Here is a 22,189-nt window from a genome sequence, read left to right as displayed (position 1 = left end):
CCTGAAGCTGCAGAGGCACACCACTGTGCAAAATGCAAGTAATTCTTGGAGAGATCAAACCCAAGGCAAAACCTTTTCACCATCTGAATGAGTAATACCCGCTACTGTTACTTCTTGTGCTGGACTGTGCTTCAAACTTGCTCAAATTCATTTCTCTTAGATCAGACTCTTTAGAGGGCAAAGACTTAAGTATGGCATAAGACTGCCTAATTGGCAAACCCCAAATTACCTTCAGCAAGTACTGAGCAGCCCAATTTAGGCACAACAGCAACTTTTCTATGCAGCAGAAAAGAGAAGCAGCAGCAGCAGAAATTTAAGTGTCTGAGTAAACCAACATGAAAACTGTGGTGTCTAATCAGCTCGAGAGAAGCAGCTTTGCAAGCTGTTCCAGTGGGCATGTAAGTTTAAGTTCCTCCTAAAAAGAAACATGCCTAAATTCCTTTGTAAATCTAGGCCTTACAGGCAAACAAGTGAGAAATTAATTAGTTTGCAGGACCAGGAGAATTTTTAAAGAGCTTGTTATGACAAGGCTATTCAAGCTAACACGTTATGTATGCCTGAACAACACCTCTTTAGTCCAGCAGCCAAAAAACCTCTTCCCTTCCTTAGTAAGTTGAACTGGCAGAGTGATCTATACTAAGTGATCTAACAGCCTAAACGTAGCAGCAATACAAAGCTAATCTCCCTCATCTACAAAATAACTTCCCAGTCAACAGAGTACCTAAGGGCTGCCCCATAGGGCAGTAAAGCAGGACTGATCTTCATTTATCATACAAGCATTCAAACTAATGAATTAGAACAAAAAGCACATGCAGCCAGGTTCCTTAAACTACATGCAATGAAATGGACCTTGCCTAAGACTGCAAAACCAGGTTTTAAGCTGCTGGAGACATATGTGGGCAGATTTCTGAAACCGCCCATTGCTGCCAATAAATATGAATAGGATGGTGTGCCGGTTTTGGCTGGGGTAGAGAGAATTTTCTTCACAGTAGCTGGTATGGGGCTGTGCTTCGGATTTGTGCTGGAAACAGTGTCGATAATTCAGGGATGTTTTAGCTATTGCTGAGCAGTGCTGACACAGAGTCAAGGCCTTCTCTGCTCCTCACCCCACCCCACCCCACCCGCGCCGCTGCTCGGGGCCTGGCTGGGCATCGGTCGGCGGGTGGTGAGCAATTGCATCGTGCATTGCTTGCTTTGTATATTCTTTTATTTTTATTATTATTACTATTTTGTTTTAATTCAATTATTAAACTGTTTTTATCTCAACCCACGAGTTTTCTCAGTTTTACTCTTTCGATTCTCTTCCCCATCCCACCGGGAGGAGTGAGAAAGCTGGGGGAAGAAGGAGGAAGGGGAGGACGTTCAGAGCGATGGCGTTTGTCTTCCCAAGTCACCGTTACACGTGATGGAGCCCTGCTTTCCTGGAGATGGCTGAACACCTGCCTGCCGATGGGAAGCAGTGAATGAATCCCTTGTTTGGCTTTGCTTGTGTGCGCGGCTTTTGCTTTACCTATTAAACTGTCTTTATCTCAACCCACGAGTTTTTTCTCACTTCTACTCTTCCGATTCTCTTCCCCATCCCACCGGGGAGGAGTGAGCGAGCAGCTGGGTGGGGCTTGGTTGCCGACTGGGGTTAAACCATGACAGAGGGGTTTAGCTTCAGTCAGGAATAAATACAAGGATAACAGCCCAAATCTGAGAAAGCAGGAATGAAGTCAAAAGAACGGCTTAACTGCTTATCAAATATTATCTAAGGCATTAAGATAAAATTAAATATGCATGAAGGACTTCGGAGATCAGCCATCTAAGAGGTCATTGCCTAGGCTCCTTCCACAGTCACTGGAGAAAGAAAAGGAGCACTGGAGAGAAGGGTGGGTAATGCCCTGTTGAGAGCCATTTATGATCTGTGCGACAATCACCCTCTCAAGACGCCTCTTCTTGACCACAGGGGCAGCCTAGGCAACTAGTTTAGGCTGAGTGATGAGTGTCTAGAAGGCAAACATGAGAAGATGAATAGCTCTCTGTATACTTTTAAGTAGAATGATGGTCATAGTCTTGCAGGCAAGTAAAATATAAACAAAATGTCTGTAGGTACAGTGGATTAAGAGGTTAATTCAAGGGATCTTTTCCGGTTCCATCACCTCCCTCTAGGTGAGGATGAGAAGTCAAACTGAGGTTTTGGTTCAAAAGTAACGTTTACGGAGAGGCACAGAGCTCAGAAATACAAGGTTGCTATTAATCTTCCTGAAAACAAGCAGCTGATGGAGGGTCTCTATTCCATTTGCATTTTCCTTGAGGAAAAGGCTGTACTGTTACCAGAATTCATAGCATTGCATCATGGCAAAGTCCAAAGAAAGATGCTTCATCAGCTTCACAGCTCATGGAACTAATAAAATACATAAAAAAAGCAAGTCACTTCAGAAAAATAACATCCAGTTGCCCAGAAACTTTACAGACTGTAAGGTATCGTCACTAGTGAAAAGAGTTTGGCTTGCAGGAACGTAGCCCGTTACTCTAAGGTACAACCTTGACCTGAATCACTAGGGTCGAGCTGGTTCAGCTTCCAGCCACAATTACTTGGTCAATCTTCTGAGACAGCAAACAGATGTGGACACCTGTCCAAAGAGAACAGCCTGCAACTAGTGGAGTATAAAACCTGATCTGATGAACTGTCATCAGGCCTTAATGACTTTTAGTCATCAAGTTGGACCAGACTAGAACTGGTTACATATAGGCGTACCCTGAATTGCTATCAGGAAGCAGGATTTCCAAATTTAAAAAAAAAAAGAAAAGAAATCTCAGATTTATTGGACATTATAGATGAGACAATTACATCATCACCAATCTCAATGTTTCAATTGCATCTAAATCTCAAAAGCCAATTCATAATAGTCTAACTTCAGCTTGCAGTTTTGCTGGCAGTAAAACTACAAAGTAGCTGTTTTCTCCCCAAAATACGAGTTCTCACTAGTCAATAATTAGTCCATTTGGGCATTCCTACAGACCTAAGGCTCAAGACACAGACTCCGTGCTGTAAACAGGCGAGATAAAGCGATCGAAGTAGGACACAAACATTTCTAAAGTTATTTTCTTAGTGAACAGATTCTGGTTGTAATCCATTTGCAGTTTTGATAAAAAGTTTCTTCAGTCAGATTCACTTGTGATTATTTAATCCGTCTGCAAGGGGCTCAGAGAAACTGTAAAGCAGTATGAGAGACAGAATACAATTCACAGGCTCAAATATGTATCTTTTCCTCCCCACAAAATGTTTCCTCTGAGGAACATTACTGGATCACAGCTGGTCAAAATACTAAATCTTGATTGTCTGGCCGAAAGCCAAAATCCACAGCTACAGCTCTTTGGTATGAGAATACTTTAAAAAAAAAAAAATAACTTAAACACCATTTGATCTTTTTTGTTGCAAACTATGACCTCATGGCAGTAAGAACGCTAAACGAAGGTGTTTAAGTTGGTTTATAGCCATCTGAAATGTTTGAAGCTCCAAGAGCAGCTCCAAGCCAATATCATGTCAACTGTGCTAAAAAGCAATAATAGTTTCTCACCTTCTTAGAGATTACTGGTTAAATAACGCACAATAGTGACAGGGCTGCAAAGGGAGGCTGCCAATATGAAGTTAAGGTGAAATTGCATCTTTTGGCAGCTAAGAAATTCTGACATATGCTTTAAAAAAAAAAAACCTTCATAAATTAAGCTACCAGAGTTTTCTTAACTCAAACATGAAGTTTTAGCCTCCTCTTGAATCTAGCAGTGTATGAATCAAGACATACCTTCGAAACACAAATTTAAGCCTTGGCATGCAAGTATTTTCGGGTAAAGCTTTTAAATGCAGGCTCAAAAGGACATCTCCCTGACTACAGACAAGACTTTCAAAAGGAGTATCTCATATTTGCCAGCATTAGATAAGCCTATTGTCTAATCTATTCACTAGGGAAAAAAAATCTCCTTCTCACTGGACTGCTCAAGTTTGCAGTGTGCTCTTTACTTGCCATTAATAATCACAAATACTATCCCTCAAAAGTTACACAGAGTAAATTAAGCTGAAGAATAGGAGAGAAAATGAAAGAGAGTCACTTGATTTAATGCAACCGTGATCTAAAGAGCCTGACTTGTGAAAGATAAATCTGCACATGCAAAAAGGAATAAAACAATGTTCAAAATGTACAGACTACGCGTAAGTAAAGATTTGGTGTCTCTCAAAAGCTGGAATAAACTGCATACTCAAAAGAAAAAGAATTTAAGAGAAAAACTGCATAGGGCCTTCTGCATCAGCAAAAGCTAATCTTAAAAATGAGCTGCTTTTCCGGAAGCTAGTGAGACTCCAGGACTAAAGAGCTGGAAACGGAGAGAATTATTCCCAAAAGCAAACAGAAAAGATTTGGGGGACCACAACTGGGATGGTCTAAATCAACAACAAGTTTGGCTCATCATCTTTCACCTTAAGAGTCAACGTCCAGATTTGATATCAGAAAAAATAAGTTTTTGCAGTTCTGTAGCCTCCATAACAGTGTGTGCGGGAACCAACAGATCTGTCTTGATTTCATCTACATACAGTACAAATAATATTTTGCAGCGGGGGTAAGGGGGAAGAAAAGTAAACACAGCAGAATATAGGTGCCAGGAGAGATATGAAGAGAGAAGCAGAGCTTGTAGACCTGCGAGCTCGCTGCAATAAATCACGTGTGTTGGGATGTGAAAACACGTATTAATCATTTAAGTGTCATGCCTGAGAAACCAAAACAACACAAATCTCACCAGGCAGAGGTATCCAGCAGCAACACAATTAAACCTTGATGCAAAGGCACTGGACTCCACAGACCTTCAACAGGGCCAAGGGCTGCTCCAGGCAGAACAACCGAGTTCATGAAAGCCCAAAGCTGAGACTTGAAAGACAACTGCCAAAATTGCTCTGATAGAAGTATGAAATAGGTGGGCTCTTCTACAAAAGCTGTGGGGGCTTTTTCTGTTTGTTTGTTTTTAATCTGAAGGGGTAAAGAAACTCTTTTGTACACAAATCTAAACAGATGCTTATCAGAGAAAGAGGTTAAGCATGAAACAACTATGTATTTCAGTTACCCTGAATAACTAGGGGATTCAATTCCATTCCAGACTGCAGAGAAATATAGGTGTCTCTAAATGAAAGCAAATATGAGGACAACGCAGGGGCTAGGAGTTAAAACCAGTCCTGTTCAAAGAGAAACGAAGTACAGTGTAAGTATTGGTTTTTACCAGTGTGATTATGATTGGACAGAACTTACATTCAGCAAAACCCAGCTACAGTGCTAAGAAAGGAAACTGAAGACCAGCAACAAGAAAACCAAACAAACCAGGCAGTGCAAGTGAATCTGTAGGTAGAGAAAAACCCATCATTGCCTCATATGTTCCCGCTCTCATACTGCAAATGAAGGATAACCTGGAAATACTTTACTGACTACGGTTTGTGGCAGAAGGTATCAGATGACTCACCTACGGTATCCTGAAAACAAAAAATTCCTTCAAATCTTCATTTTAACAGCTGGTGGCTTTTATGCTTGTTTAAATATATGTAATCAGATATTATCCACAAGACAGTGGGCATCTGTACTCTGCTATGTATGTGCTCAACTGCAATGCCCAATTATGAAAGTCTAGCCAGTTTTCCCCTTGAGCTAGACTCCCTGTAAAGCCTCATTTCCATTTATATTATTAGGAAGTACTAAGCAGCATTGTTTAGAATCATTAGCCTTAAAAATAAAAGTTAAAAATGAACAACTATTCACACAAGTTTTGGAGGTGAGAAGGAAATGAGGCATAGACGTTCATGGGGGGGAAGGAGGGAACGTGATACTCCCGGAGAACTATGCTTAATATTCCTACATGTTTTGAAATATTATCCAGCCAAAAAATGTGTTTTGTCTTGCTAATGACTGTGTATCACCTACAGGGAAAAAAAAACCATGCTGGTTGTATGATGGCAAAACCTCTAAGGCATAACTAAAGGTTCCATTATCAGTTCAAAGCCAGCACACACCAGAAGGTAAGAACAGATACCTACGCTTTGAAAATGATTCCCATTTAACGTGTGCCAGAGTCATTCACCTCTGCTTACTCAAGACTGAAGGAGACATCCACGACCTGTACCCCTCCCACTCTACTGGTGAGTACACACAAGTGCTACAGAAGTCACGGTTTAGGTATTTTGGCCCTTCATTTTCAGCTTTGCTTAGGGGACCACACGTCACCTTAGGACTTTTACATCACGGTGATGGATACCCCATGAAAACCATTAAAATACCCATTGAGTGGTTAAACCTTGGACAGGCTGCCCCAGGGAAGTGGTTGAGTCCCCATCCCTGGAAGTATTTAAAAGAAGTGTAGATGAGGCGCTTAGGGACATGGTTTAGTAGGCGTGGCGGTGGCGGTGTTGGGTCGACGGTTGGACTCGATGATCTTAGAGGTCTCTTCCAACCTCAATGATTCTATGATTCTATTCTATGAAAACGCACGATAATATTTTCCCTGATGAAGAAAGCTTTTCTTTATGCCTCTTGCTAAAGGATAAGAAGAAAAGCAGGGAGAATCTTTTCAGCTGTGCTTGAAATTACTGACAGAATAAAACTGCACAAGGGACTGAGCTTCCTTTTCTCAGGGCCTGTTTACTTCCACTGTTTTGTTGGCAGAGTTGAATTTCCATCAAGAAACACTTTTTACAGTATTGCTCAAAGATGATACTTTTTACTACTCCTGTATTTGTTTTCCTTTGCCAAGACTCTCCTCCCAAAATAAGTAATTTGGAAACTACCTTAGTGTTCACATTGATCAGCATTTCTGTGATAGGAATGGAAGGTAACAAAGGCAAAGAGTGACACAGAAATAAGGGCTGGAAATAGCTGTGGCAGGACAACGTCCCATAGGATTTTCCATCACTGTTATCCGCTGCAGTATGACTTTTGTCCCAAAGGTCCAATATATTGAGCTGTGCTACTCTGAGGCACTAACCCTGTTTGAAGCCTGCTTTTCAAATGGAGCAATAACAAAAAGCTTGGGGTTTTTTTTGCATAAAAGGATGTGTGGTCACACACTGTCTTTAGAACTGATGTGTTGTTCTTCCCATGTTCTACATATTGCAGGGGCGGGGGGGAAAGAGACTTTCAGAGCTTAGCAACATTTTAGGACCCTACTATAATAAGTAGGGTCTATAATAGTATAATAATAATTTAGGACCCTACAGCAATAAGAACCCTGTTGGAATACTAAAATCAGAGCAGAGTTTGCCTGCTGTTATTCAGCCTGAGACTATTTATCACATAACGCTTTTGCTGCATTAATTTCAGAAAAGTATTTCCATCACCAGAAAAATTCACTTTGTGCTACGCTGCCTCTCTACCTGTCATGCAGAACATGGCAAGAGGCTAGTCTGCATTACACTAAGAGAGGTTTTGCTACTTCTGCTGGTTTAACATGAAGGGAATTCAGATATAATGTGAATAGCGCTAGAAAGCTTTAACTCCACTGTTAAAGAAGGGCCAGTGCCACAATGTTTAGTGTCATTTCACATCAGATTTAAAAACTAGCTCAAGCTTCGTTTTGAGTCTCCCCTAAAAGCCATATACTAGTCCAAAAATATTGAGGTTTGGCTATTAGTGCTTTGTAGTTCATTATCTTATTAGGAAGAACTAGTTTCCTTTAGGAAGACTGGAAGCACTCTTTCATCTCAATTTAGCATAATATGTGCCAAAAGTAATTATTTCCTAGATCAATTGAAGCAGCGAGGGAGTCCATATCCATCACCAGAGCATCTGGCAGCAAAACCTGCTGGGGTTAGGTCACACTGGATGGTATTTTCAATACCTTGGAGTATCCAGGGCATCTGCACGGGGCCAGGTATGACACAGGGACCACACAAGACCCGTGCAACTTTGGGGCAGTGAATAACTAACCTAGGGATCCTGAAACGGCACAACGCTATGTTTGGGTGGGATTCAGGCACCCGAAGAATGGAGGTGAGAATGCAGGACAAAGTAACTGTTTAAGGCAAGGCTGCTGTTTAACTGGTAAGGCTGCATGAGCGCACACAACTCAACATAAAAAATGAGAATACAAAGCATCTAACACCTGTAGAATTACACTTGCTAGTGAATCACCTTCCACATTTCTAAAGTTCATCTCAGTGGGTTTAAGAAGAATCGGTCAAGCCTCATGCTCAAACAACTGCTGCAAGATAAGCCTACGCTAACTTTAGTCTTATAACATAGAAACCAGCCTGCTTTGATTTTCTACACAGACAGCAGAGAGTGAGTCTGAATCCTCCAGAGTGCATCAGAGCAGAAGCATCAAGAATTTCCCTGGAAGGTTACTATAACCTTCAGTTACTCATTAACGTAGCTTCCCATTTAGCAACAACACTCAAAATGCAACAGCTATTTTCATTAGCAGCAATTATACTCAACACAAATTGTGCTGATTATAATTCACAGATTCCCATGCAGCTCACCTGAATTACACATTCAAAGCAGATGGGAAGCCAGGTACTGACCAGGCTAAGACCTGTTCTGTTACACCTTTCTACCCTCCTGGACTATCGTAATACAGAAGGTGCATCTGCTACCAACCCTTAGATACAGTCTTAAGGGAATGATTAATTCACCTCCCTTTAGCGAAGAACATTGCTTTTCAGTCTTCCCCCGCCCCCTCACTCCCACAAGAAGAGTTGTGGGCCCATCACATGGATGATATTAAAAGAGCAGAAGGAAATTGTGGACATCTTACATGGCCTGTATTTTGGGGAAGTCTCAATCTTCACCAAGCATGCTTAACTCTTATGAAGAGGAGCTGCTTGTTTGTGAAAAGTTTTTACAGCTAACTTTTTTGTAGCATCCACCTCTTTTTAATTACAAAAAAATACTTACCATCTAACCATTAGCCCAAGCTCCATGAAGTTTTTCAGGTTAGGAAGAGTTTGCCTTAGATCTGGAGTACTCAGCCCATGTTGATATCTAAGCTACAAGAACAGAAAAAAACTAAAATTAGCACAGCTTTCCAAATCCCAGATTCCAATGAATATAACATTATGGTCAGTTAATTTACTAGGTTTTCAAAGAAAATGTACGATAATCAAGCAGTTTCAAGAGATCTATTCACCTTAAGGAAATGTTCCATTTAATACTCATAACCTCCTATTAGCAAAACCCACCCAAGAACAGTGGCAAAATAATCCGTCAATCTGACTGTTAAACCTCATTACACTTTTTCCGTTTCCAATCTGTAACAGGAGAGCAGCCGCACAGCTTAGTAAGAATACAGCCATTAAGTGAAAAGACCAAATTTCAACGCAGTGTTCTATATTCACCGATGCAAAACATCTATTTGTGCGCAAGGGTCATGTGTCATCCTGAACGTATCAATGGACGCTGGAATCAGGAGTGGAATTATTACAGCAATATCAACTAGTAAAAATACACACTGTCACACAACCCATCTAAATCTGTGTTCCTTTTACAGTTTACATCAACGTTTAAACTGCTGCTATTATTCTCATAATTAAACCCAGCATTCAAATACAATGCCCTGTAGCTAAGAGAAAGGCTTCAAGCATCGACCTACTTTAACCCAAGTATTAACTCCTATGTGGGTGCAAACATAAATGAAAAGATTCAATACACTGACTCCACGCAAACCGCAACTTGCTTTTACCCTCAGATTATCAAATGAGGTACACATGACATAACTGTCACTGCTGGTAATTATAAACCACTTATTTAAGAAGTCCCCAAACTAAAAATACCTCCGAAGAAAATGGCACACGGAAGGGAAAAAGTCTTTCCTTCAGGTTTCAATCTCAAAACTTCAGGGAAACTTTGCAGGGAAATTTATCCCTTGTGTGGTTAAAATATGAAAAAAAAAAATCCCTAAATTCCAAAATCTTTAAGACTACTGGAATGAAGCAATATCAACGTGATACGCAGCTGTCAGTGGATGTTAACACTCTCTAGAAGTCACAGCTGGCCTCCAATATACACATACAGTAACTGCACAAATTCCATACTGATAGAGCTACTTGCTGAAACACGGAACAATCCCACTCAAAGTTAAATTCGTTTTTTTAGAATTACACACCTGTTTCCATAATTCATGAAAGTAAGGTATAGGCAAGTATCCTCTAAGTTGGAAAGATTTCTGACTTCTCCCAAACAATGGACCAATCAGTTTTTCACAGAAGACGACTCTTGAAATTGGGAATTATTTCTATGCTTGTCCGAGATTTAGAAAGAAAAATTGCTTTGGAAGAAAATCATCCTCAGTACTGCACTGTACAACAGGAGGCCATTTATTACACAGTTTATTATTTCCATATGGACACAGTCAAGTCATATGGTGGGCTCGGATTCATATTTTCTGCTACAATGACAGAACCTGGATTAAGACAACCATACAATATAAATTACTAAACGATCACCACATTCTCCTGATGGGATTACAGTGGATTCGGTTAACCAAAGAACTAGCCTGGGGCAAAAGAAATGAAGAGGAAAAAAAAGGAAAAAACCAAACACATTATGTTTATTCCTCCTACTACAATCAAATGTTCATAGAATACCCCTTTTTATAGTCATCCTAAAATTCTAAAGTTTCAGAGCATGAAAAGAATTGGATTAAGGGATCTCTCTATTTCCAAAAGCCACGATCAGAAGAATGCGAGACACTCTTGTATCAAAATATGAGCAAAACCACTGTTTCTGCTAAAACACATTTTCATATTGCAAATAGGAGAGATGCAGAGTAAGTAAAGTTAGGATGTAAGTTTTGTGAAACCTCTAGGAAAAAAAAATACAATTTAACTTTATAAACTGCATTCTATTTTGGCTTTGTAATAGCTTAAAAACAAAGCACTATTGCCTTATGTGTCTGTATCAATACAAGCTGACAACAATGTATTTACAAAACAAACCTCCAAGTGCTCCCAAAAGCCACTGAAAAACTCACCTGTTTTCTAGTGACAGGAAAAGAAAAAAAAAAATTAAAAAAAAAAATCAGCCAAAGCATCAGAGCCATGAGTTACTTCCCAGGTTTTAGTCTGGTTCCAAAATCACCTCCGCATTAATGCAACAAGGTTAACTCCTCCTTCGCAGTGGTCTGCAGCAGTTTCACATACCCGAAAAAAGAAATCTCTCTACCTCTGTTGAATGAGAGAACCACGCTGGGGAAAGATGACTTCCCATTTGAAGAGGCGGGGGGGGGGGGGGGGAGAAAAGAGATTTCTCTTTTACTTGAACTCTTCCTCCTCCTGCTCTTACCCTCTGACAACGCTGCACCATTAGTAAGGACTGGGTTTTTTCCCCCAAACCAAGCATTTCTCATACACCTTTCCTTAAGTTTAATATTTTTTTAACAGCCACCACCACACACACTGGGATAGTTACTCCACCTCATCCAATAAATAGCAAGACACTGAACAACAGTAATAACCATCACCTGTGACCTGTTACAACAGGATTCACACAAGTACCCTTTAACATCAAAATCGATTTTAAAGAGAGAAGAATGTAGGGAGAGGACAGCTGCTTTGCCCATGAGAATTAAAAGGAACTTAAAGATAGAGCTCAGCATTATGGAAGATGTAAAGAGAAAAGAGGCAAGAAAGAGAGCAGTGAAACGTGACGTCTGGGTAGGAAAACAAAAGCGGAAAGAGGTGACCGTGTGCCGTCTTGATTCTCCTAAGAAACCGAGTTCACATTTCAATTGTTGCTATTAAACATCACCCATCTCCACCCGCCCCACACTAAGCTTCCAAAGGAAACAAGTATCATTTGCAAAAGCAGCATTTTATTTAAAGATTAGATTGTTCCTTCAGGATATTACAGACCCGGCCACCCAAAGAAAATGCGCCTGTTTTAATTTGAGTGAACAAGTGTCCGAGACTTGCGTTCACATTTATGACCGTGTGTTCTCCATGGGACTGTGAGTAAATCACTAATGATGTTCAAGTAATAAAATATTAATTGCTATTTCCTTACAAACATTTAGCTCCCATATACAGCTTTGTTTTCCCAAGTGCTGTGTGAAATGTTACTTGATTGAACAAAACCACGTAGCAAACACGAACTGGAAAACAAGTAAGCTAAAGACATCAGACACGTCAGACAGGACTCCGAGTCTGCTCTCGTACCAGTCACTAGCAACACTTACTCCACAGAAACAAGCGTAGCAGATGAGATGCATTGTATTTTATGAACAGCTGAAGACAGAATAACTTAAGGGTACTGACATTTAAGAGGGAAAAAAAAAATCTCACTTTGTAATTTCTTTCAATTACACAGATTTATTCCTTTTACTCATCCCCAAAAGAGGAAAGTTTCAACATTTTATTGTACTTTGTTGCTTTGGCTTCTGTGTTAACTGACATCATTCCAAGCTATTTAATTGGAGATGTAAAGAAGTGGCTAGTAAACTGTAACTGGAAAAAAATATATATTACATATTCATGTTTCTACAGGCTTGTAGAAAACAAAGCTAGGTTCATCCGACTTGATTTCTTTCTCAGAAAACTTGTATCCCAACCTCTGACGCTACAAATCCAGTGTGATAAACTTAAGAATTTCAGCATTATGAAAGCTATTTAATTGGAGATGTAAAGAAGTGGCTAGTAAACTGTAACTGGAAAAAAATATATATTACATATTCATGTTTCTACAGGCTTGTAGAAAACAAAGCTAGGTTCATCCGACTTGATTTCTTTCTCAGAAAACTTGTATCCCAACCTCTGACGCTACAAATCCAGTGTGATAAACTTAAGAATTTCAGCATTATGAAAAGACTTTGAAAAGAGGACTGACAGTATTTATCACTGTCAGCAGGTAACTGCCTAGACTGCTTTTGTAAAATCTGAGTTTTTTGTTTGTCCTAAGACAATTTCAGGAAGTACCTGTACGGAAGAATCTGAAGAAAGAGGAGATCAAATTTATATTAAGGTCGACTCTACCTCTGTAGGAGACCAGCCTATCATACGAGTGGGTATTTTGTATTACACTTGCTAATTATTCCAACATCACAGAAAACCATAAACATTGAAATAAGCTGCATTTAAAACAACGGTTCTCAGAATGAAAGATAGATTTATTCTTAAAACTTGCATTAGTTTTCTAATAAAATGTTTAAACACTTAATTTCCATCCAACATTATGAAAATTGTTCCAGCTAACACAACCACAGTATTAGCTGTAGGTGAGGCACGACAAACAAATTAAAGTTACCTCATAACAAGCCGGGCACAATTGGTTTAGATACTTTAGGAAGAGGAAAAAAAAAAAAGAAATAATATTCAGTTGCTCCAGTTTCTACCTGCATTTCCTTCTGTGCAACGGTTTGAACTTCTACTGGAAGGAAGCTGTCTGCCCTCAGCAGTGAATCAGCTCCACCCCAAGCATCTCTACAGCGCTCCTGCCATCCAAGCGTCTTCCAAGTAATTTATTTTGTCAACTAGACTGTTATACTTAACTAAAATCATGTCAGACAACATAAAAGCTTGCCACCTTCCTAGAGATAACAATCCCACGATAAAAACACTCATTCATCAAATCATGACAAGTGTAGCTACCTCATTTGTTAACTAATTAAAATACAAACCTGCAAAGGTTCAGTTACTCTCCTATAAAGTCCATAGGATAAGAAGTACTAGAACTATTAAAGTTTTTCAAATAAGTTGGCTTAAAAAGAAACCATTTAGCCATCTTTCTATTTCTGGGTAATATCAGATTGCACCCAAGATCAAAATTGGGGCTTTTGCCACTAAGGGGCTGCCTCTTAAGAAAAATAACAATAACCTGCATTTATGTGCAAAGAAAAATAGCCCATTTCCTATACTAATTCCTGTAACAGTATTTAATGACTAATGGTATACAAGCGTATATATTTGCTTCCAGCCAGAAACCATGGAGTACCTTGACTGGAATATCCTTTTTTGGGAGCGCAGAATGACTCCAATTCTGAACTCATCTGTTCATCATTTACCATATTGTTTCCCCAGCCATCTCCATCTTGTTCTAAGACATGTGGAAGCATTCTTACAGCTCAGACTACGTTAATAAAGTTCAAAATACCAGCCACTTCAGTACATGTCATGCATAATACTCGAGTCTGCACTGAAACCCCCAGCAGTTTTGCGCTTCCCTTAGTCTCCACTGCAGGCAACTGGTCCTTGATGTCGTAGCACCGTCTGTACCTACACAAGAGGTGGACCCAGCCCACTACTACACTGTGCGAGCTCATGTACCGTTAGGGCAGTCAAGGGCCATTTATGAATTATTTTCAGTTAAATGAGGAGTTTTTCCTGATAGCATCAAGCATTTAAAAGGACATCCGCTCCACAAGTGTGAAAACCCACAAACAAAAATAGAAGCAAAAGCGTACTTTCAATCAAGTTTGCAGTATTGGTTAGAAGCCAAGCATTTACATAAGGTTTTCAGAGGATGTCAAATGCTGGGACATAAATATAAAATGCAAGTTTTAATAAAATGACATAGTTAATTGTTTTACAAGATCCTGGATGACTTTTCAGAGTATGAAGGAGCACTGGCTGGGATTCAGATGACTAAGCACTGCAATAATGAAAACAGAAAGTGTTGTTATAATGCCTGTTGCTATATAAACAACCTTGGGGGATCAGTGAAATAATGCCTGCTGCTATATAAACAGTTGTATGTGTTTATACCTTTTGGGGGAATTATAAAATTTTAGATTATTTGCACTCTTACCACGTTGCTTGCCTTTGTTACATTAAATCTAGCTAGTTCTAGCTCTGAACAGCTATGTGGGTTTACCGAAAAACCCTTAAGCTGCAACATTAGCGCAACTCGTTGTGATATCAATCAGCTCTTTAGATAGCATATCTCAAAACTCAACATTTAAAATTCATTTTTATTTTTCATATTTAAAAGACTGTCAGTACACATCTATCACAGTTTGGAAGTAAATCTAACCAAGGCTTTTTTTTTTTTTAAGCTTCTTGGGGAAGTAGGAGAGGGGAAAAAAGCAACATAGCGACTACTGTGATTATAACAAGTCTTTAAGTCCTCGATCTTGCTTTCAGAAGGAGCAAATAGAAGACTGCCACAGTAGTGACAGCCCTCATCCAAACAAGAGGAAGTGCTCAAATACACAGCTATTTTTATGGAAATGCTGACTCGTATCTTGATATGCCAACACCTGCCTCCTCCTCCCAAGTGGATTTCAATGCTGTTCAGAGGTGCACCCTGAAAAGCAGATGTTTAACTTGCAATTCCTCTAAGAGTACTAAACTAACAAGAAAAACAAGTTACATCAACATCCTTGAAGACCCATGTCCTTCATTAATCCATTGGGCACACGCTTTAAAGTTCCTCAAGCTGACCCAGCGTACTTAAAAAAGCCTTCATTAAAGCCATCTTAAAGGACTCCCATCACAATTTTGATTTAGCAATAACAAATAAGGCATACAAACAGCAATCAAAGCAGTAACGGGAGATAACAATTCCATTTTATGCTGTCCCTTCAAAGGCTGCTTGCAATCACACTGTTATTTTTAAAACAGGCTTAGTCTAAACTAGCCTGATTTCCCCCCCATTTACAAGGCAGAGGCTGCTATCAATAAGATACTCTCCTCTTCTCTTACTTTGATCTGTAACAGTGATAACCAACAGTCGAGATGCTGCAAAGTCACTGGTCCAAGGCAGTCAATGCTACAGTTAGGAAATTTTGATCCCTACGTTATGGTTAAGTGTCTACACACATTAGGTTAGCATGGAGCTCTAACTGATTCCGTTCTTACTAACTGCATCAAATTCAGATGGCAGCTTTTCCTCACCCACTGGTTCTTGCTAGCCCAAGAACAGCCTGTCTTCCTTTCCTCTCCTCGACGGCTAGAGAATTTTATTTCGCTTCCATCTGAAAGGCAGGGGAAATTCATGCATGAAATCTAAGTACAGGAGTGATTCAGCAGTGAGCAGGGAAACTACATTCTCATCTGATAACGGATCAAATTCCCTTCTACCTTCTTTGATTTGCCTTAGAATTATATTAAGCTGCTTCTTCCCCTCACATCCACCCAAATACAAAGTCTGATCATTATTCAAACACAGCAGCAGCCTGGACGCTAATGCTCAGCAACTTGTAATATTCTGCCAAACGCTTATGAAGTAGTTTTCTTCTAATTTTTAAAACTGAAATGTGATAATAGGCAATGTTTAATACTGGATTTTGGTTTCACAGCAATAGTGTTTATTGGAGGTAGACCACAAGAAAATAAGGAAATAGGAGTACGTGTTTGAGTACATGCAGAACACACTGTAGAACTAAACATTTAGATGAGCCAAAAGCCGCGTTTCCTCCAGGACTCTCTCGCTCGTATTCGTGAAACCCTTCCTGAGAGTAAACACAATACCCCTCCAGAGAGGCCTCAAACATTAGCCTTCATGGTTCGAGTCTGGTGTCCCAGCAAGGATATGGGAAACCATCGGCAAAGACAGGCTGGGGGAAACAGCCACTTACATAAGTAAACTATTCCTGTAAAATTTGGTGGTTAGTGGGCTCGTCATAAAAATAACATATATGGGCCCCCTTGCCCATAAAGGTGCCTCTCGTATAGCATGACCGTTTTACAGAAAGAACATTAAAAAAAGAGCAATTGAGAAGACAGAGCAATTACTGGCCTCGGAAAAGCTTCCCCCCTTCCCCAGTGAAGCACTCAAATAACTAAAACCATGTTGACTGTTCGGCTGTAGTCTTGCTGCATTATAGCTTGATGAGATGAAACTATACAGCATAACCTTTCCAGGTTCAGGTCAGAACTTCTTAAAACGCCTCGGTATCACAAAGTGATGTTTATTGGATTATAAGACATGGGCACACTTACCCTATGACCTCATTCATCCTGAACTTTTGTATTAAAAATCATTACATCAGGCAGAGAACAAAAGGTCAGATGTGCAAAAGCCAGAAGGAGCAAGACAAGTAACATCTTGTACCTACATCTTAAATATGACGTTTTCTTTATGCATTTAGCTCCCCAAGTGTAATTTTTGCACTGCACGAGAACATCTGAAGGTTGCTTTTTACCTACAAACACCAAAAGGGCAACAGTCTCAGGAGTGCACAGGTAGGTACAGTGAATTCACCCACCTTGTCCTGACTGGAAATCCGAGTGAATATAGGACAGAGCCCAAACTCATCAGCCAGGCCGAAAGGCTGCATGGCTGCACCAGTGCTATGCCATCAGCTCGGGAGGCAGATGAACATCTGCACCCAAGCCTGTGAACTTCTCTCTGCTAGCAATGAGGTTCCAGACTAGATCTAAGGAAGAAATGTTTTACGCTGAGGGTGGTGAAGCACTGGCCCAGGTTGCCCAGAGAGGTGGTGGATGCCCCATCCCTGGAAACATTCCAGGTCAGGCTGGACGGGGCTCTGAGCAACCTGATCTAGTTGAAGATGTCCCTGCCCACAGCAGGGGGGTTGGACTAGATGACCTTCAGCGGTCCCTTCCAACCCAAACTATTCTGTGTTTCTATGATCCCTCAATGACAGTTCAGAGCGATATAATAAAGTCTCCAAATGAGTTTTGGGAAATTTGCATATGGTCCTACTCACTCCTCCTACATTTATTCATTACCTTCCTATTTTGATAAATCCCCTCCAATACCAAGCAATTTTCCCATTTGGCATCAGTCTAGCTTTACCTTGTACCTTTAGATGTTGCAGGAAAGGAACCTGCAGAATTGTTTCAGAGCGCACGAACAATGCGCTCCATTAGGTACTGCAAACACAAAGTCTTTCAGCTCTTTGTTCTTTTATGCTATGTTGGGAAAGCCCTTACTTTAAAATGGGTACAATTGAGCTTTTGGCAGTTTTTTTTAAAGCATTCATCCAGGTTTGTGAAACCTGCTGCTTCAAGTGAAAAAGTCTCTTGCTTTGAGAAAGCATTACTCAAAGAGCAAGTGATTCGGCCCATGCCACAGAGCCTAAATATAGGAAGAATTTGGGGATTCTCAGCTCCCAGCCCCACGATCACCTACGCTGAACTGCTTCCCAAGTATCCATTATGCTACTTTTAACGGGCAAAGGAGATTGACTTCTAAAAAAAAGATTAGATTTTAAATCAAATGGGAAAACCTCTCATTTGAGGAGTATAGAATCAATAGTTTAACCTGTGTAAGGCTTGCTTCCTATCAGGATAACACCATCATTCAGTGAACACCAAATGGCACGAAGACACACCAATACTGGAAATCTTTTCTCATATGATGTCAGATATTTCAAACTTAAAAGCTGAGGTCAGGGAGCATTAAACCAAGGTCTGTTCAGCAATGGCCTTCCTGAAAACAAGTAGCAACTTATATTTGCTAAATTGAACCAGAGCTGTTTTTTTCTATTTACACAATATTAACTTGAGAATTATTCACATGAATTATGCACAAGGCCAGCAAAGAAAGATACATTAGCCCCTTTAGTATTTCCAGTCTCTTGAAAAACAAAATACTTTAAAGCTCTGGATTTCCAAGCGTTCTGGACTGATCAAAAAATAAATGAGCCAATACATATCAGACACTTCTATTCCTTTTGCTGGAGAACAACTTGCTCTAAACTTCAACCGCAGTATATAATAAGCCTAAAAGGCATTTATGGATGATTAAGTAGCTGTCATACCCAAAGCTTTCAAAACAGGATTTGTGCCCTGATGTGCCAAATCCTATGCATAGAAGTATGAGATAAACCCTGCCTCACGGAGCACAAAACATACATATTAAACTATACAACAGAAGAACAAAGGATGTGGGTGGATGGAGAAGTGAAAATAACAGAAGCTCAGGGGAAAAAAAAAAGTCACAGCTTGTCACTTGCTTGCTAATGACAGATAAGAGCAATTTTTACGCATTAAAGCAAGCGAGGTTCCAGGAAATGCTGTGCATTTTAACATGATTTTTTTTCCTCCCCATTAAGAGACGGCAACATGGCAGAAAGCAAGAAGGCTCCTGAAGGAAGAGAAGGGTTCACAAATGAGGTCCATGAATTCCACAGGTGTTAACACTTCATATCTGAAAGTCAAGCTTTCTTTCCAGAGCACACACCCTACTCATTAGGCAAAATTACACACTACATCTTTTTCCTACACTAACACATTGTGCCATGGCTTGATAACAGACTTCCCACTTTCCTCTCTCTTTCAATTTCAAAATGTAGTGCTTATATATACCACAAAGCAGTTTAACTTGGCAAATCACACGTGTTTATGTCAGCTTAACTATATCAGGAGTCCATTTTCCTTTTGATTACTAAATTTTGATTCTCTTTTAAACACATACTCATTTTTTAAAAAAAAAAAACTTAGCAGACTGAAGAGTTAACGCACAGAGACGATGACAGCTACATAGTACACAAGTGATCTAACACACAGAGCATGCTTGCAGGGGGTGGTCCCCAAAATTATTTTGGGGAAGTGACTCTAGGCACAGCCGGTGATGCCACCTCTCCTATTCCACCCAACCACATTGTTCACCCCAGCTCATCTGCTCTGTACCCTCTGCACCCAGAACAAGCAGCACAGCCTCCAGCGCTGCCTGGGCTCAGGCTGCAGATGCGGCGATCAGTACAGGTTGGAGAGCCAAGACCTGTTCCTCCAGGGCGAGTTAACATTGGCCTTTGCTGATCAGTACGGATTGCCTACAGGCAAGGCTAGGCAGGCTTTCATCTGAATGAAAGGGTGACTGTTGTTACAGCTAATCCAGTCTCATTTCAACCTGTTTTATCTTGGCATGGGTGATAGGAAAGGAAAAAAAGAAAGCCTTCCAACAAGTTTGCAAAAAATGTATGTAAATTCCCCAATTCTAAATGATCTGGCTAGGTATCAGCCCATTGCTACCCTAGGAGACTTTCAGGAATGAAACCTCTCCTAAAAGCTTTTGGCTCTACGCAGCTGGAGAAGGTACTTTGTGGTTTTTCAGGTGCAGTCCCTTCCTCTTAACATTAAAATGAATGCTTGGCACTTTACAAGATGAGGACTCAACTCCAGCTTCAACCTGTGCTCTTTCAAGAACACTTTTCCCAATGCAGTTAAATTGGCCACAAATTCAGACAGTGCATTCTTTCTGAGCTGCATGTTTTATGATCTTAGTTTAGGGGCCTCATAAAAGATGTAGTGTGCGAGTCACAGTATCCTACACTCAAAGGGTCATAACCACTGCATCTACACCGATACCCACAGAACTCTTAAAGACACTTCTGCTCGGTAGTGTTTATTGCCAAAACAAATTTCTAGTCCTAACATTTCTGCCGTTCAACTTCCCATGGAAAAGTTTAATAGTTTCTATTATAAAGTTGATTTTCTCACATGTTTGATAGTCTAATAGAGCCAGAAACTGAACATCTTGCCTCATTTCACATTTAAGAGCTGAATTTCAGTTCAGTTTCTTACATATGGCACTAGTATATAAGCATTCAACTTTTATTCCATGCAGCTATTAGAAAGATATCAGTTTGACTGCAACTAAAATACATCAAGAAGTATTTTGCTTTCCTTCTATGCTTCTGTGAATGTTACTTACCTCGTGCATTAGACAAGTAACTGAAACAAAAAGCGCCATTCCCAGGAGAGCAGCATTGGCTGATGAACATCTCTAGCAGGTTACACAAAGCACATAAACATTGCCTGCCACCATGTGGACACAGCGACGCTGGACACACGAAAGGAGGGCTAGACACAAGTTACTTGCTTGGATCTGTATTGCACTGATGTGAAAACAAACATCCTTGGGGGAACTGACAAAAGATTGAGCCATTTTTTTCATGTCAAATAGCAAAGTTTGTCTGTTGCTAATGACTGTCAGATGAAAGCAGAACTATTCCTTGGCCAGGGCTGAGCAAATCATGCCAGTGTGAATAGGAAAATCAGACTAACATCACTCAACGGCTGTCTGACAAAACAAATCAAGGCTGGATCAGAAGAGAAGCCTTGCCTTGTGAGGCAATCGTGAGCACACGTTCAACATGAACAGAAAAAACCTCAACTCATGCAGCGTAACAAATCAAAAATTTCACAAAACCTGGATGCGATGCCTGGGAAGGTATGCTCTGACTGCCACCAGCTGCAGAGCTTCCCTGACAAACCCCAGTGATGAACTGGAGTAAGACTAGACACATTCACTCCTTAGCTTGGCCCTAGGGGGTTAAAAAGTTGCAGAACAGTCCAAATTCATTTGACACCCTGTTTTGCGAATCTCCTTTCAAGAGCCAGTAGTTTAGGCAAGGACAGAACACCACCATTTCTGGGGCCACGTCCACTAAAGCCAGATGGAGGTAGTGACCAAGGTCACAGCCGCCACAAGACTCAAAGGGGTCTCACAGTGATCATAGTTCTGGTCTATAGTTCTATAGGGAAGCTGGGCTGAGACTCAGAATAAGAAATCCAGAAGATCAAGAGACAAATTAACTTCCACCCCCTTCGGTGGCTGACCGAAATACTAAGTCATCATTTGATACTCAAGAGTTGCAAATAAGTTGATTGTCCCATGCAAGAAAATGCTGCAGTAAATCCCCTTGTGACCGGGACCAGAAGAAACTAACTCTACAGCTACAAAGCAATTATCTCCTCTCCAAGCAATCCTGCAACCGGACGAGGAATAGTGACTGTCAAGTATCATGCAAGAGACAACCTCTTCAATACCTAAAGGAATTGGGAGTTTAATGAACAAGATGGTCACGCTCTCTTCAATGGCTACACATCATATATGCATGGGTTAGAAATAACGACCAATGCAGGAAAGAAACCTTGTAATATCATCTTGTAGACAACTTTGGGCCAGGTATTCTCTAGTAGTGACACCGTGCGTGCTCACTAAGGACTCACCTCAAGAAGGATGGTCACTAAAATAAGATCATCTCTTCATATGTAATGAAGAACATACACTAAAGTCAAGCCCAAGCAACCAAGGCTCTGGGAATGAAGGAAAGAGATAGCAAAAACAGCCAGTAAAGCAGCAATAAAGCTTCTTTCTTTCTACAGGCCTAAGATTTGAAACTCAAAGCCACTGCGTTCTCACACACACACCCCCCACCCCCCCCAGGTTAAAAAAAAATAATTTTAAAGAGCTAAGAGGAAAAAACCTGGAGCGCCAAGACCACTGCTCAAGGACTGGCGAGAGCTCAGCTTAGCATGGACCACGTCTATGCC

The 22,189-nt window shown here is 40.4% G+C and overlaps 1 protein-coding gene across 1 annotated transcript in view; it reads right to left on the bottom strand.

Annotated features, from left to right (window-relative positions):
* Positions 1-22,189, bottom strand: part of UVRAG (UV radiation resistance associated) — a 102,354-nt gene that overhangs the window by 7,551 nt on the left and 72,614 nt on the right. Inside the window, exon 14 of the mRNA XM_009286117.2 lies at positions 8,907-8,998. Within this exon, the coding sequence (XP_009284392.1) occupies positions 8,907-8,998 (92 nt within the window). The remainder of the gene's footprint in view (positions 1-8,906; positions 8,999-22,189) is intronic.

The sequence above is a fragment of the Aptenodytes forsteri genome, unplaced genomic scaffold (assembly GCF_000699145.1).
Source record: "Aptenodytes forsteri isolate BGI_AS27 unplaced genomic scaffold, ASM69914v1 Scaffold231, whole genome shotgun sequence".
NCBI lineage: Eukaryota > Metazoa > Chordata > Aves > Sphenisciformes > Spheniscidae > Aptenodytes > Aptenodytes forsteri.
This window is presented reverse-complemented; position numbering and strand designations above follow the sequence as displayed.